The 13751-nt window shown below is 44.3% G+C and overlaps 1 protein-coding gene across 8 annotated transcripts in view; it reads left to right on the forward strand.

Moving 5' to 3' along the window:
• depdc4 (DEP domain containing 4) overlaps positions 1-13751 on the forward strand; it is a 132735-nt gene that overhangs the window by 111284 nt on the left and 7700 nt on the right. For 6 of the 8 annotated variants that reach the window (XM_072484753.1, XM_072484749.1, XM_072484755.1 and 3 more), the window contains 4 exons: positions 99-294; positions 1572-1801; positions 4532-4674; positions 11807-11932. In XM_072484753.1, coding sequence (XP_072340854.1) covers positions 99-294; positions 1572-1801; positions 4532-4674; positions 11807-11932 — 695 coding nt within the window. The remainder of the gene's footprint in view (positions 1-98; positions 295-1571; positions 1802-4531; positions 4675-11806; positions 11933-13751) is intronic. The other 2 variants (XM_072484750.1, XM_072484756.1) reach the window with 2 other exon arrangements.

The raw sequence follows: 13751 nt of genomic DNA on the forward strand, positions 1-13751 counted from the left end.
TTTAATTTTTTTGATAACTTAGCATGTGAGCACTAATGATGTTTCTACTGTGCTTCTCTTCTACCTTCAACACTGGGGTCTGACTTGCTCCACGACAGTTGTAGAAGATGTTTGGAAGCAAGCAACTTTGTTGCAGCTGCTACATTTAATTCACCTCCCCATCTTGGACAGCATCTTGGAGTCTCCTTTGAAGGTGGAAAGAAGGCGACTAGCTCAGTTCAATCGGCAAACTGATCTTATTATCTCCAACACGTTCCTGGATCGAGAAGTTTCTAAGAGCCTAAATCTGTCCTAGTTAGTATTTGCAAATAATTTTAACTCATAATGAGTTTGTAATAAATAGCATTTAAAGTACAGTAAACATGAGATCTAAAATATTATCTTAAAATTTTAGCTGTGTAGAGAAGATGAAAATAATGGGAAATGTATAGTAAACCTCAGTTTCTCCCCCTAATGGTTCCTTGAAAAACTAGAGCATTATGTTTTATGTGTAAAAAAACTTTTAAAATGCATTGTCTTCTGTTGATCTTGCTTCGCGCTAAACCGTTTTCTCTCTCTCCTGTCTTTCCATATTTGGGTGTGTTTTTAAAAAAAAAAAAATTAGAGTACCCAATTCTTTTTTTTTTTTCCAATTAAGGGGCAATTTAGCATGGCCAATTCACCTACCCAGCGCATCTTTGGGTTGTGGGAGTGAAACCCATGCAGACACGGGAGAAGGGCGTGTTTGTTCTTTGTAAATGTCAGGCACACAATTCAAATAGTACATTATAGAAATGTAGACACGAAGACCAATTGTTTCTAGGATTTGTCGTAGTATTTCTACCTAATTGGGTGTTAGTGTCTTGTCAATTACATTTTTACAGTAACAAGAAATGGGACGGGTATTGTCTTTGGGCACAAGTGAATTGGGGATAACTGGGACACGAGGTTGAGTGGCAGGAGAGCTGAGAAATTGAACAAGTCAATAAACTCTCTCAATAAAGAAAAGCTCTGTCTTTCTTTTGGCTTCACTAACCAGCTTGGACTACAGCATGCCAGCTATTAATGAGAATCGGCCAGGGATGAAGGATTACAGGTACATGAAGCGACTGGAGAAGTTGGGATTGTTCTCTTTGGAATGGAGAAGACTAAGAGAAGATTTGAAAAACATGTTTAAAATTATGCAAGATTTAGATAGAGCAACTGTTTCTAATGGCTGAAGTGCCAGTAACCAGAGGGCACAGATTTAACGGGATTTTCAAAAGAACCAGAGATGAGGAAAAATCTTTTTGCGCACTGAGTGGTTAAGATTTGCACTGTCTGATCGGGTCTGGGTGCAGATTCAGTCGTTGCCTTCAAAAGGGAATTGGATAAATATTTCAGTAAAATATTGCAAAGATGAGGAAAAAGCACAAGATTGTTCATCAAGTGAGCTGGCACAGACTTGATGTACTGAATGATCACCTTCTGTGCTGTAACATTCTCTGAAATGAGCGCCTGAGATTTCAGGACAGGAATACGCGGTGTCTTGTCAAGACAAACTGCATGAGATATAACTTCCTCAGTCTCTTTGTTTTTGTTTCTGTCCACAGTACAGATGAGTGGTTCAAGGTTGCAGTTGATTGCCTGGAATATTTCCCAGATGAGCTGATTGTGCATGCAAGTGAACTGTTATCTCAAATCGTAAATGACAGAGAGGTGTTTGCAGAGTCAAACAAAAGGGTGCTGTTTGATACTATAGCAAGGCACTACAGTCAGAACAGGGAGCCACTTCTCTATGACCGATATCTCAACATCCATGCTGGGATCATTGAACTTCTAGGTAAAGGGTTTATTTTGCAGACTTGTTACAAATTAAGCCAATAACTGCGCCTCTGCCGTTCCCGCCGGCACGGTACTCCACCAGTCCAGTGGTGGTGGCGGCCCTTAGAGTTTGGGGCCAGTGGAGGCGGCATGTGGGAGCATCGGTCTGGGTCCCAATTTGTGATAATCACCGGTTTGCCCTGGGCAGTATGGACGGGGGGTTCCGGTTATGGCAGAGAGCGGGGATTGAGAGGATGGGGGGATATGTTCATCGAGGGGAGCTTTCAGAGTATGAGGGCGTTGGAGGAAAAGTTTGGGTTGGCGAGGGGAAACAAATTCAGGTATCTGCAGGTGCGGGTCTTCCTTCGTAATCAGGTGTCAACCTTCCTGTTCCTACTGCTGAGGGGGATTCAGGACCGGGTACTTTCCAAAGCTATGGGGATTTCGGCAGGGGTTTGCGGACATCATGTCCACAGTGTTAAAAACAAGGGTGGGGCTGAGTCCAGAGGTGGCGATTTTCAGGTTGTCAGAAGACCCTGGAATCCAGGAGGAGAAAGAGGACGACGTTCTGACCTTTGCTTCCCTGGTAGCCCGGAGACACATACTTTTAGCATGGAGGGACTCAAAGCCCCCAAAGTCGTGACCTGGCTATCGGACATGGCTAGCTTTTTCTGTTTGGAGAAAATCAAATTCGCCTTGAGAGGGTCACTGTTGTTGGGGTTCATCCGGCTGTGGCAAATGTTCGTCGACTTCTTTTGCGGAAAATTAATCGTCAGCAGACTGGGGGGGGGGGGGAGTTTAGATTAGAGTAGGGGGTCAATAAGGGTGGGTCCTGTACGAGAGGTAAATGGCTTTTGCACTATGATTATGGTTTCATGTATATTGTTTATTTTGTTGTTACTATACCAAAAATACCTCAATAAAATGTTTATTTTTTAAAAAATGAAGCCAATGTTGATCATATCTTAAATTTTGGGTCAACATGATTTGAATTGCTTGTGCGTGATGAACATTGCCTAATAATGTGTACAGAATTTCACAAGTCAGAAGATACGCTCATTTAAAATTAGTTGTGTCATACATGCCATGTATGTAATTTGCATGTGACTGGTGGCAGATGGAAAAAAACTCTCATTCCAATAAATCTGTATTACATAACTCTTTTGTGCCCTTTCTGCCTTTGCCTTCCTTTGTTCTCTTTTTGATTGTCCCACTTGTTTCTAATTTTTATCACTGCTAGCTCCCCTGCCCCCACTCCCAATATTTCTGTCTTATGCTTTCTGTTGGTCTCTGACCTTGAGTGTGTCTCTCTCCAATATATATGGTTCTTGCCAATTTTTCCCTGTTAATGTGAGCGATATCTCTCGTCTTTGCTGGATGGAAGGAACTAAGGACGAGGCAGGTGTCAGAGATGCTGCATTATTGATTGAAAAAGTGGAGGATGGGGTTTAAGGAAAGACACCACCATAATGGGCGGATCTATGGGGTGGGGAGGAGGAAGCAGGAATTTGGGTTTGAACACTGGAAATAAACAGACTTGGAGGCCTTTGTCTGGGTGGGTGTGGAGGAAGGGCTGAGCCTGGAACTAATTGGGTGAGTGAAATATGGGAATGTTGGAGTCTGGATACACTTGATGGAGTCTCCATCTGGAACCTGAGACACTACTCTGTCAGTGGGTATATGGGGATGGGCTGCCTGAAGATAGGAAACTTGGTGGAAGTGGGAGGCCTCAGATCTGAGCTTGAGAAACACTAGAGTGAGGGGGGTAGCTGTTTCGGGAAGTATGAAAATCACTTATCACAAATGGGTTTCAAATGAAGTTACTGTGAAAAGCCCCTCGTCGCCACATTCCGGCGCCTGTTCGGGGAGGCTGGTACGGGAATTGAACCGTGCATGCTGTCTATTTGAATACCTGATCATTTAATCCTATATTGGAGACTCACCAGGCCAGGTATCATCCGTGGACAGAGAAAGTGCTAACTTTTCATTTCAATGACCTTTCATCAGATCTAGAAGAATTTAGAGATGTCCTAGGTTATAAGCTACCTGTTGCTGTTTCCCCCTCTTCAGTCTGTCCCATGAGCAAGCTTGGAACAGATGAGTGTACCACGAAGCTGGAAATCACTAGCCGACAGGCAGTTGGCAGATAAGATGGGATCCTCTGACTCTGACATTTCTCCTGGCCAATCTGGTATTTTGTACGTTTTTGAAGTGCTGAATCATGCCTTTCTGAGTCTTCCCTCTTGACTGAATCATCACATCAGACTGCCACACCTTTCCAGGCAGTGGTTGTAATTTGCTGAAACGTGAGCCTACACGATCAATCATCAAAAAACCTTAATTGACTCAATGTGAATTAATCAAAAGCAATTTGGTTCACCTGGTAACCACTAGTGAACATTGAAGAATCAGAAAAAAGTTCAACAATCTGACCATTCGATTTTTGTTTTTATAAGTTTCAATCCAAAACTGACAAAAACCAGGAAGTAATCAATCAAATTATTTAAATTTCCTCTGAAAGAAAGAGTCTTTGAACTCTGACATCCCAAAGCACTTCACTGTTAGTGATGTACTTGTGAAGCGTAATTGCTGTTCTGATACAGTAACTACATCACATTTAGATTAAACCGTCAAACACTGTGCAGTTTGCTCTTAACAGTAGTAGAAAAAATAAGTGCATTTTCCTATCTTGGAAAAGAATCATCACAATCACAATTAATATATTACTTTTTGTCCTATAAAACTACAGAAAGTGGAAATTCTGGACGCGCTCTGGAAGCAGCACAGCTTTGTATCAGACTGTTGGAGCCTAACTGCAGAGAGGAGCTGCACAGATTGCTGTCCTTCATGGCTGTTGCAGCTGCCCCTGGTGCCTACAAACTACATAAACAGGTTCATTGATATTTTTAAACTAATTGGAAAACCTTGATGAGAAAAATATGTTGTAAAAATATTTTAATCTATTTTCAAGCATTTCTGAACAAGGAAACAATATTTTGATAACATTTTATTGGTTGTTCAGGAAATGTGTTCTGTGATTAAATGTGCATATACCAAACAAAAGTGACAGTTTTTTTCTGAAAATTGGTTATTTCCTTTGCATTTAGGCCATTCTTGTGTTAGATCATCTTGGTGACAAATCGCAAAAATCAGTTTCTAAAATTTAGGATGAAAATAAAGAATTTGTATTTAAATAGTGGCTTTCGCAAACCTGGGGCTTCACAATCCATTGAAAGACTTTTCATGAAGTTACATTATTGTAACGTGATAGGAAATGTCAGCCAGTTCGTACACAGGAATATTCCGTGGAAGGAATAACTGGATAGTCTGTTTTTAGTGATGCTGCTTGAGAGTTAATTATTAATTAAGATACGAAGAACGCTTCTCCTTTCAGTGAAGCGGCTCCTGCAGGATCCTTTACATTGATCTGAGAGAGCCGACGTACTCGATGTCTTGCCTGAAAGACTGTGCAGCACTCGTTCAGTACTGTATTGGGACTGTAAGTCTGGCTTATGTACTGAAGCCCTTGGTTACCAAGAGGAGAGTTTGCATCAAGCTGTTACACACACACGTATGGACAGTCGCAGACGGATGCATGCGCACAGACTATAATAATTCATTAATTATTCATTAGCAACTGGTAGAGTGAGCTGATGGCAGATAGCCGTGCAATATAAAACAAATTATTTGTTTTTTAAAAATAAATTTATGTACCTAATTGTTTTTCCAATTAAGGGGCAATTTACTGTGGCCAATCCACCTAGTCTGTACATCTTTGGGTTGTGGAGGTGAGACCCACGCAGATACGGGGAGAATGTGCAAGCTCCACACGGACAGGGGGCCGGGGTTGAACCCGGGTCCTCAGCACTGTGAGGCAGTAGTGCAAACCACTGCGTCACTGTGCCATCCGTAAAACAAATTATTTGTGGGTACTGTTATAGACGCCTGATCAGCACTGAACAATGGCCGAGAGACTGGACCAGGATCATAACTTTTTGAAGTTTTAAGATGGCGGGTAAAGATCAACTCGTTCCGGGAGCGATAATATAAGAAATAGAGCATGGTTATTTTATTTGTAAACTTTATTAAAAGAAAATAATTTAAATTTTTAAACTTCAACTCTGACACTAACAGATTACATGCAATTTCTTAGCCTTAACACTGGTTTCCATTTAGCAACGCTATAACAGAACATGCAACTCTCATGTCACTTTCACAGGCAGACAAAAGTAATACTTGCATTTACAAAGTACCTTTTTTCTGACGGGAAAATTTGTTCTGACTTTTTACAAGTCTACCTCGGTGGCAATTTTCATGACAGTCTCAGTCGATTTTCATAGCCTTCTCCCTATAATTGTTCAAAACAGCATTCTTTCTCATTCTCTCTAAGCTCTGCCCAATCCCTCAAACAAAGCTTCTCTGGGGTTTCCAGACTTGAACTTGTCGTCATTATCTTGGCTGATTGCCCACTCCCGCTTTTACAAAAGAACAGAACCACGTTATTGATATTTTAACTATCTTCCCATTGGTGGACAAAGAGGCCATCAGACTCTGTAATGAGCCAATAGATGGTCAGAGAGCAAGGTCCTGACGAACAATGGATCTGAGGCATCCTGTATATTCCACTAATGGGTTTACGTCTGACTGGGACAATGTAACTCTGCCAGGTGTGGCCGTGTATCTCTGACTTTTTCCCACTCCGTCTGTTTAACCCCTAAATTGCCTCCTAGATTGGGGTCTCATTTCTGGACCCAATTTCCTAATATCTCCCTCACATGACAGTCGTAGGTAACTATTAGCAATCTTTAGTCATGCAAGTACATTCGAGAGTATTTCATAATTTTTGTTCCTATTTAATTTTTCCAATTTTAGGGGCAATTTAGTGTGCCCAATCCACCTACCCTACACATCTTTGGGTTGTGGGAGTGAGATCCATACAAACGCCCAGGTCCTCGGTGCCGTGAGACAGTAGTGCTAACCACTGTGCAACCTTGCCGCCCACGAGTATTTTATAATATGAGTAATTGGCAACATGGTGTAGGATGTGTTATATGCTGGGGTGAGGGTGCAGGGGGACACAATGGTTTCCAAAAGTCTTCACCACCTTCCTCACTCTTGTCTGGCTCTGTTGTAGATGGATTGATAGAGATTGATCACTGATTGATGAATAACTTATCATTGTACCATGTGACCACTAGAATGGTAGAAGATGAAGAAATGGACTTTGGTCTCTCTTCGTCCAGCAATTACTCTGTTGCTGGGCAGGAAAGGAACACAGTGAAGGCTGAACATGGAGAAAGAGGCAGGTGACAAGGATTGCATGGAGAGAAATCTGGGAAAATTCCAGAGGGCAGGGGGGACAGTGATAGAATAAGAACATCGCAAAGGAGGGTTTTGATTTGAACCCGAGTTTGAACATTCCTCATGTGATTTCACACACGAGAAAATCTAATTTGTGGTAGAAGTGTATGGATTGCCACAATTCTAGATGCAAACTTACTGATGATAAATCCATCTTAGATTTGTGCTCTGTTTAGTGCAGGTAGTCTAAGACACAACTGTTTTGTGCAAGGGTGCTGGAAAGTGTAGCCCAGATCCCATGATTTCCTGTCAGACTGACCGGGTCCGACACAACGGGCGCGATTCACCAGACAAATTTCAAAGTGCAGTTTCGAGCGTGTTTGGCAGTGTGTTTCACGAAGGCTGCAATGCTGTCATAGAGACAGCTATTTCGCCATTTTTCTTTGGACTTTGGGGACCTCTGGTCAAGGCTATACTTAGAAATTGTTTTGGCATCGGGGAGCTGAGTTTCCTTTCAGGACCTCCGTCTTTAAGGACACCCCTTCCGCTTCTTCCACACTCTTTCTTCCCCCCCCCCCCCCCCCCCCCCCCCCCCCCCCCCCGCCACCTTTCTGCAGTCCATTGTTTTTAAATAATCTCTTTATTCAAGGCTTTTCAACAAAATATAAATATACAAAGTATAAAAAGAACAACCAAAGAACAACAAAAGACCATCACATCAACCCACCCAACACTCCAGCCCTTCTAACGCTGACACCTCAATCCTCCTTTAAGAAGTCGATGAACGGTTCCCACGCAGACACTGGGAGAACGTGCAAACTCTACACGGACAGTGACCAGGGCCGGTATTCGAACCTGGGACCTCGGCGCCGTGAGGCAGCAATGCTAACCACTGTGCCACCGTACTGCCCTCGAGCCCCTCCAACATAACAAAATCTGTCTCCGGGCTATCAAGGAGGCCAATACATCTCCCCTCGCCCCCTTGCACTCCTGAGTCACACCCAAAATATCGCCACCTCCGGACTCTGGGCCACCCTCACCCCCAGAACCTCGGACATAACATCCGAGAAACGCTGCCGGAAGCTCCTTCATTACCCTGCACCCCCTCCTTTCATGGTCATGGCTCCCCCAGGCCCCTGAATCTTGGCAGTGCCACACCTGTGGAAACAGTTGCCCAGTTGAGGCCTCGCAGGCACAGCCTTTGAATGTGGCATCGGGGATATTTAAGTGAGCCTAACGACTCCTCATCAATATCATTATCTGGAGCACACCCAGCAAGGGCATGAGACAGATCGCATCGGGCGTTGCAAGTCGGGTGACTCACAATTGACCCAGTGGCTGACACACAGCCCGATTTGGGACTCCCCTGGGATTTGTCTGGCTCCACTGAGTGCAACGCGATGGCTGAATCGCAGCCACAACTTTGTTTGTGGCATTGCAAAATGCAACTGAGATCAACTGTTGAAGGGAACTGTATCAATATATTAGACTTTTATCAATGTGGTCCATGCGAACCACATAGAATTCTTGTTCAAATGTGGTATTATCTTACTAATTACTGGATGAATATGCTTACTCTAGCAATGCTTAGAATGTTAGTATTTTTGATGTAAGGGTTGTGCAGAGAGAGGTGGTGGGGAGTGTTTGACATCTGTTTTGTTTTCTTTGCTGGCTTGTCTGCCAACAGTGCAATTATTTTTTTAAAAATAAATATTTTTATTCTCCATTTTCACATTTTCTTCAAAATTTACACCCCACCAACAAATCAGTAACGAATACAATGTCAATCCCCTTATCAACAACAGCGATCCCATCCTCCCTCCGTCCCAAACAGCGGCCCACCTCATAATATAAGCATAAAATAAAACAAACCCTCCCAAGGTGGAACGAAAAAAGGAATCCGGAATCGCCTATGGTCACCATTGACATATACAGTTTCCCCCCCCCCCCCCTAATATTCAATGCCATCCAATCCCCAAAAGAGTACCATGAATGACTCCCATGAATTGTAGACGGACCCCCTCCCAAACTCCTCCCCTCCACTTCCTTTTGTAAACTCCCCCGAACCTCGGTTCCTTCCCCCAACTTTTCACCCCGGCTAGACTCACCGAAACCTGAGGCCCCCGCCCGGGTCTCCTTCCCCCTTCTCCGGTTCCAGGAAAACCAAGAAATCTCCTTTAGCACACAACCCCCGCATACACACCCAAGCCCCAAAGAACCATCATTGCAAATGAAAGTCCCATCTCTTCCCTTGTCCAAATATATACCGCGTCGACTAATTTAGTACATACACCAACAAGCAGTGAAAAAATAAAGTTACATGAGGCTACATCGGTACACAACCATTTCTCAATTCCACCACAGTCCTTCTGCCTTTGGAAACTCCTCCGCTGCTTCCGCCGTCCCAAAATAAAAGTGCTTGGATTTGTAGGTCACCCTCAACTTAGCTGGATATACTATGCCGCACTGCACCTTGCTGATGTACAATGCCTTCTTCACCCGGCTGAAAGCAGCCCGCCTCCTCGCCAGCTCCACCGTAAAGTCCTGATATCTGTGTATACCAGCTCCAGCCCACTGCACCACCCGCTTCTGCTTTGCCCCAGCACAGGACTCTCTCCTTCACGCTGTACCTACGGAAACACAGAGTTACTACTGTTGGCGGCTCGCTCGCCTTTGATATAGGCCTCCACGACCAACGGGTCCGTTAATATCGGGAGGGATCGTCCTCCTCCCCCGCCCCCCCCAATAGCTTCGCCAACATCGTGGCAAAATACTCCGTCGGCCTCAAGCCTTCCACCCCTTCGGGCAGACCCACAATCCTCAGATTCTGTCGCCTGGATCTGTTTTCCAGGTCTTCGATTTTGGCTCGCAGGCCCTTGTTGGTCTCCATCACCCTCCGCAACTCCTTCCCCATCGAGGTGAGTTGATCACTGTGCTGCGATAATGCCTCTTCCGTTTCCTTCAGTGTCTCACGTTGCTCCTTCACCTCTGCCACTGTGCTTGATACCGCTGCCCCCACCGGGGCAATCAACTCCTCCACCAGCACTTTCAATACTGCCCCCATCTCCTCCTTCATCGCCTCCATGTGTTTTGTGAACTGTTTTTCAAGTTCCACAGCCATCACCTTGGGGTCATTTCTTCTGCTGTGAGTGATGCAGCCTCCCCTGGTGCTTCAGCCTCCGCTTTCCTTACAGTTCCTGCGTTGACTTTTTCACTCCCCGGTGGACTTCCGTTAACCCCCTTTTTCAGGGCCGTTTTTCTCCCAAACTTGGACATTTCTCCTCTCTGTGCCTTCTTACAGCCTTTTCATCCTCCGTAGCCCCCCGGGACCGGGCGCTAAAATAATTAATCAGAGGACAGTCATCTTCGTTTAGCACAACAGTTCTATTTCTGCCATTGAACTGTGCAAGCATACTTTGTGTGAGTACTGACATCCGAATGAGATGTATTTGCAAACAGCACTACACCTTCTCCCCACTCGTGCTCCCGACTAAATGGTTCAGATGTTCCTGCTTTTCTCTTGGTTTTCTATTTACCTTGTTATCCCGAAGAAAATTTGTGTCTGATATTAAAGGTAGTTCAATAAGACTCAGAAAATACGAAGTCAGGACAAGAAAACTATCTGCCGTCTAACTTGTTGGCCCCAAAGGGTAATAAGTCCCAAACATCAACTTTTGAAAATACCAACTAATTCACAGCACTATCTGGCTCACTGGGCGGGTAATTCTGTGTACCCATTACCCTCTGACCAGCTATAGCTAAACTGTCTACACCCCTGCAGTTCTGAGCATAATTATTCGTTTATGACAATGTTGAACATATTATTTGCATTTACTTGATTTCCTTGAAAATTTTGAATATAGAAATTATCATAGAATTTACAGTGCAGAAGGAGGCCATTCGGCCCATCGAGTCTGCACCGGCTCTTGGAAAGAGCACCCCACCCAAGGTCAACACCACCACCCGATCCCCATAATCCAGTAGCCCCACCCAACACTAAGGGCAATTTTGGACACTAAGGGCAATTTAGCATGGCCAATCCACCTAACCTACACATCTTTGGACTGTGGGAGGAAACCGGAGCACCCGGAGGAAACCCACGCACACACGGGGAGGATGTGCAGACTCCGCACAGACAGTGACCCAAGCCGGAATCAAACCTGGGACCCTGGAGCTGTGAAGCAATTGTGCTATCCACAAGGCTACCGTGCTGCTGAATATGTTTCTTGATATTGTCCAGAGTGAGTAATCCTCGGCTCTTCGACCTCTGCCTATACCCCAGGCACCTGAAACTTCGTATTATAAATGATGCCATAGCATTACTTGAGGAAGAGTAAACGGTTCACCCTGTGTCCTGGTCATTATGAATCCATTTTTAAAAATCACTCCGATAATCTAGCCACCAGCGAATTGCTATTTGCGCAAGTTTGCTGTGCACAAATTAGCTACTGGCTTTTCTGTGCAGCAGCAGTGATTACATTTCAAAAGCATTTTATTGGTTCGAAAGTGCTTTGGGATATCGTAGTCTTGGTGGTGTAGAAATTCAAGTTTGTTCTTGCTATCAGTATGCACTGCTCCCTGTGCTTCAATAGTGTTGCTGTTGTATGACCACCAGAATTGTACAGTGTTTTGTGCGGGGCTGTACCAGGGTTTTTCCAGATTCATTCTTGCTCTCGGGTCTTGTGCTTTACCCCTTTGATTTCTGATTTTTCTATTGTTGCAGAATACAAACAAAACTGTAATCGGGCGAACTTTCACCAAAGCTATTATACAAAATAAATCTTTACCAAAAACACAGGCCGAGGAACTGGTCTTATTTCTAATGGATAACTGCACTGCTGTCTTCAAGGTACAGTATTGATGAGAAAGGTTATGGGGTCCATTATAGAACATAGAACATTACGGCGCAGTACAGGCCCTTCAGTCCTCAATGTGCGCCAACCTGTGAAACCACTCTAAAGCCCATCTACACTATTCCCTTATCGTCCATATGTTTATCCAATGACCATTTGAATGCCCTTAGTGTTGGCGAGTCCACTACTGTTGCAGACAGGGCATTCCACGCCCTTACTACTCTCTGAGTAAAGAACCTACCTCTGACATCTGTCTTATATCTATCTCCCCTCAATTTAAAGCTATGTCCCCTCGTGCTAGACATCACCATCCGAGGAAAACGGCTCTCACTGTCCACCCTATCCAATCCTCTGATCATCTTGTATGCCTCAATTATGTCACCTCTTAACCTCTCTAATGAAAACAGCCTCAAGTCCCTCAGCCTCTCCTCATAAGATCTTCCCTCCATACCAGGCAACATTCTGGTAAATCTCCTCTGCACCCTTTCCAATGCTTCCACATCCTTCCTATAATGCGGCGACCAGAATTGCACGCAATACTCCAAATGCGGCCGCACCAGAGTTTTTGTACAGCTGCAACATGACCCCATGGCTCTGAAACTCAGTCCCTCTGCCAAATAAAAGCTGACACACCGTACACCACCTTAACAACCCTCTCAACCTGGGTGGCAACGTTCAGGGATCGCTAAACATGGACACCGAGATCTCTCTGCTCATCCACACTGCCAAGAATCTTACCATTAGCCCAGTACTGTCTTCCTGTTATTCCTTCCAAAATGAATCACCCCTCACTTTTCTGCATTAAACTCCATTTGCCACCTCTCAGCCCAGCGCTGCAGCTTATCTATGTCCCTCTGTAACTTGTAACATCCTTCCGCACTGTCCACAACTCCACTGACTTTAGTGTCATCTGCAAATTTACTCACCCATCCTTCTACGCCCTCCTCCAGGTCATTTATAAAAATGACAAACAGCAGTGGCCCCAAAATAGATCCTTGAGGTACACCACTAGTAACTAGTAGCATATTATTGGATATTCTTGCGATTATTTTGTTATCTGTAATTGATTGCTACTTGAAAGATGTGGGACAGTTGTCATCTGAACATGGCTCACTGTTTGAGTTGAGGTCAGAAGCTGCCTGTTGGGATAGATAAAGGTTTTTGTGCTATGACTCATGAGAATTTCAGTTTGTTTTCTTCCGAAAGTCGAATTTCATTGAATTTGCAACAGGAAAGACCCAGCCACTCTGTGTTGATATCCTCTCAGCTCTAGCATCAAAATGGTGCACTTTACCCCTGCTCACGTTTCTCAACCTCCCTCCTACTTTCTGGTCCTGAATTCTTTATTGTCCAACACTATTAAACCATCTTTAATGTAAGCAACGACGTTTGACTTGGTTGATCGTTGTAGTCAGAGCAATCTCTAGCATTGGCTTCTCTTCTCATTCTTGCACTGTTGCCCATGGAATTCTCTTGAGGATATATCCATGTCTTCATCCAGATGATGCTCCTTCTCCACAGATGGATGGTTAACTTCAACTTATAGGCTGCTTGACTCCCACCTCCCAAACCCTCCACTGCCTTTGCTTTCAGATTGCATGTTTGAACAGTCTTGGATGAACCATGATTTTCTGTGGTTGATGGTTGCAAAGATGGAAGCCATTGGGGCAGATTTTCCGATTAGTGGTGATGCCGTGTGCATTGCTGTTGACTGCGAAGACCTTTGTATGCTTACTTTTCTGTGCACTTTGAGTTGGGACTTTCAATCCTAGCTGGAACAACACCATCTCTGCGCAGTGATCCAAGGGAAAACTG

This window comes from Scyliorhinus torazame, chromosome 19 (assembly GCF_047496885.1).
Source record: "Scyliorhinus torazame isolate Kashiwa2021f chromosome 19, sScyTor2.1, whole genome shotgun sequence".
In the NCBI taxonomy this organism is placed as follows: domain Eukaryota; kingdom Metazoa; phylum Chordata; class Chondrichthyes; order Carcharhiniformes; family Scyliorhinidae; genus Scyliorhinus; species Scyliorhinus torazame.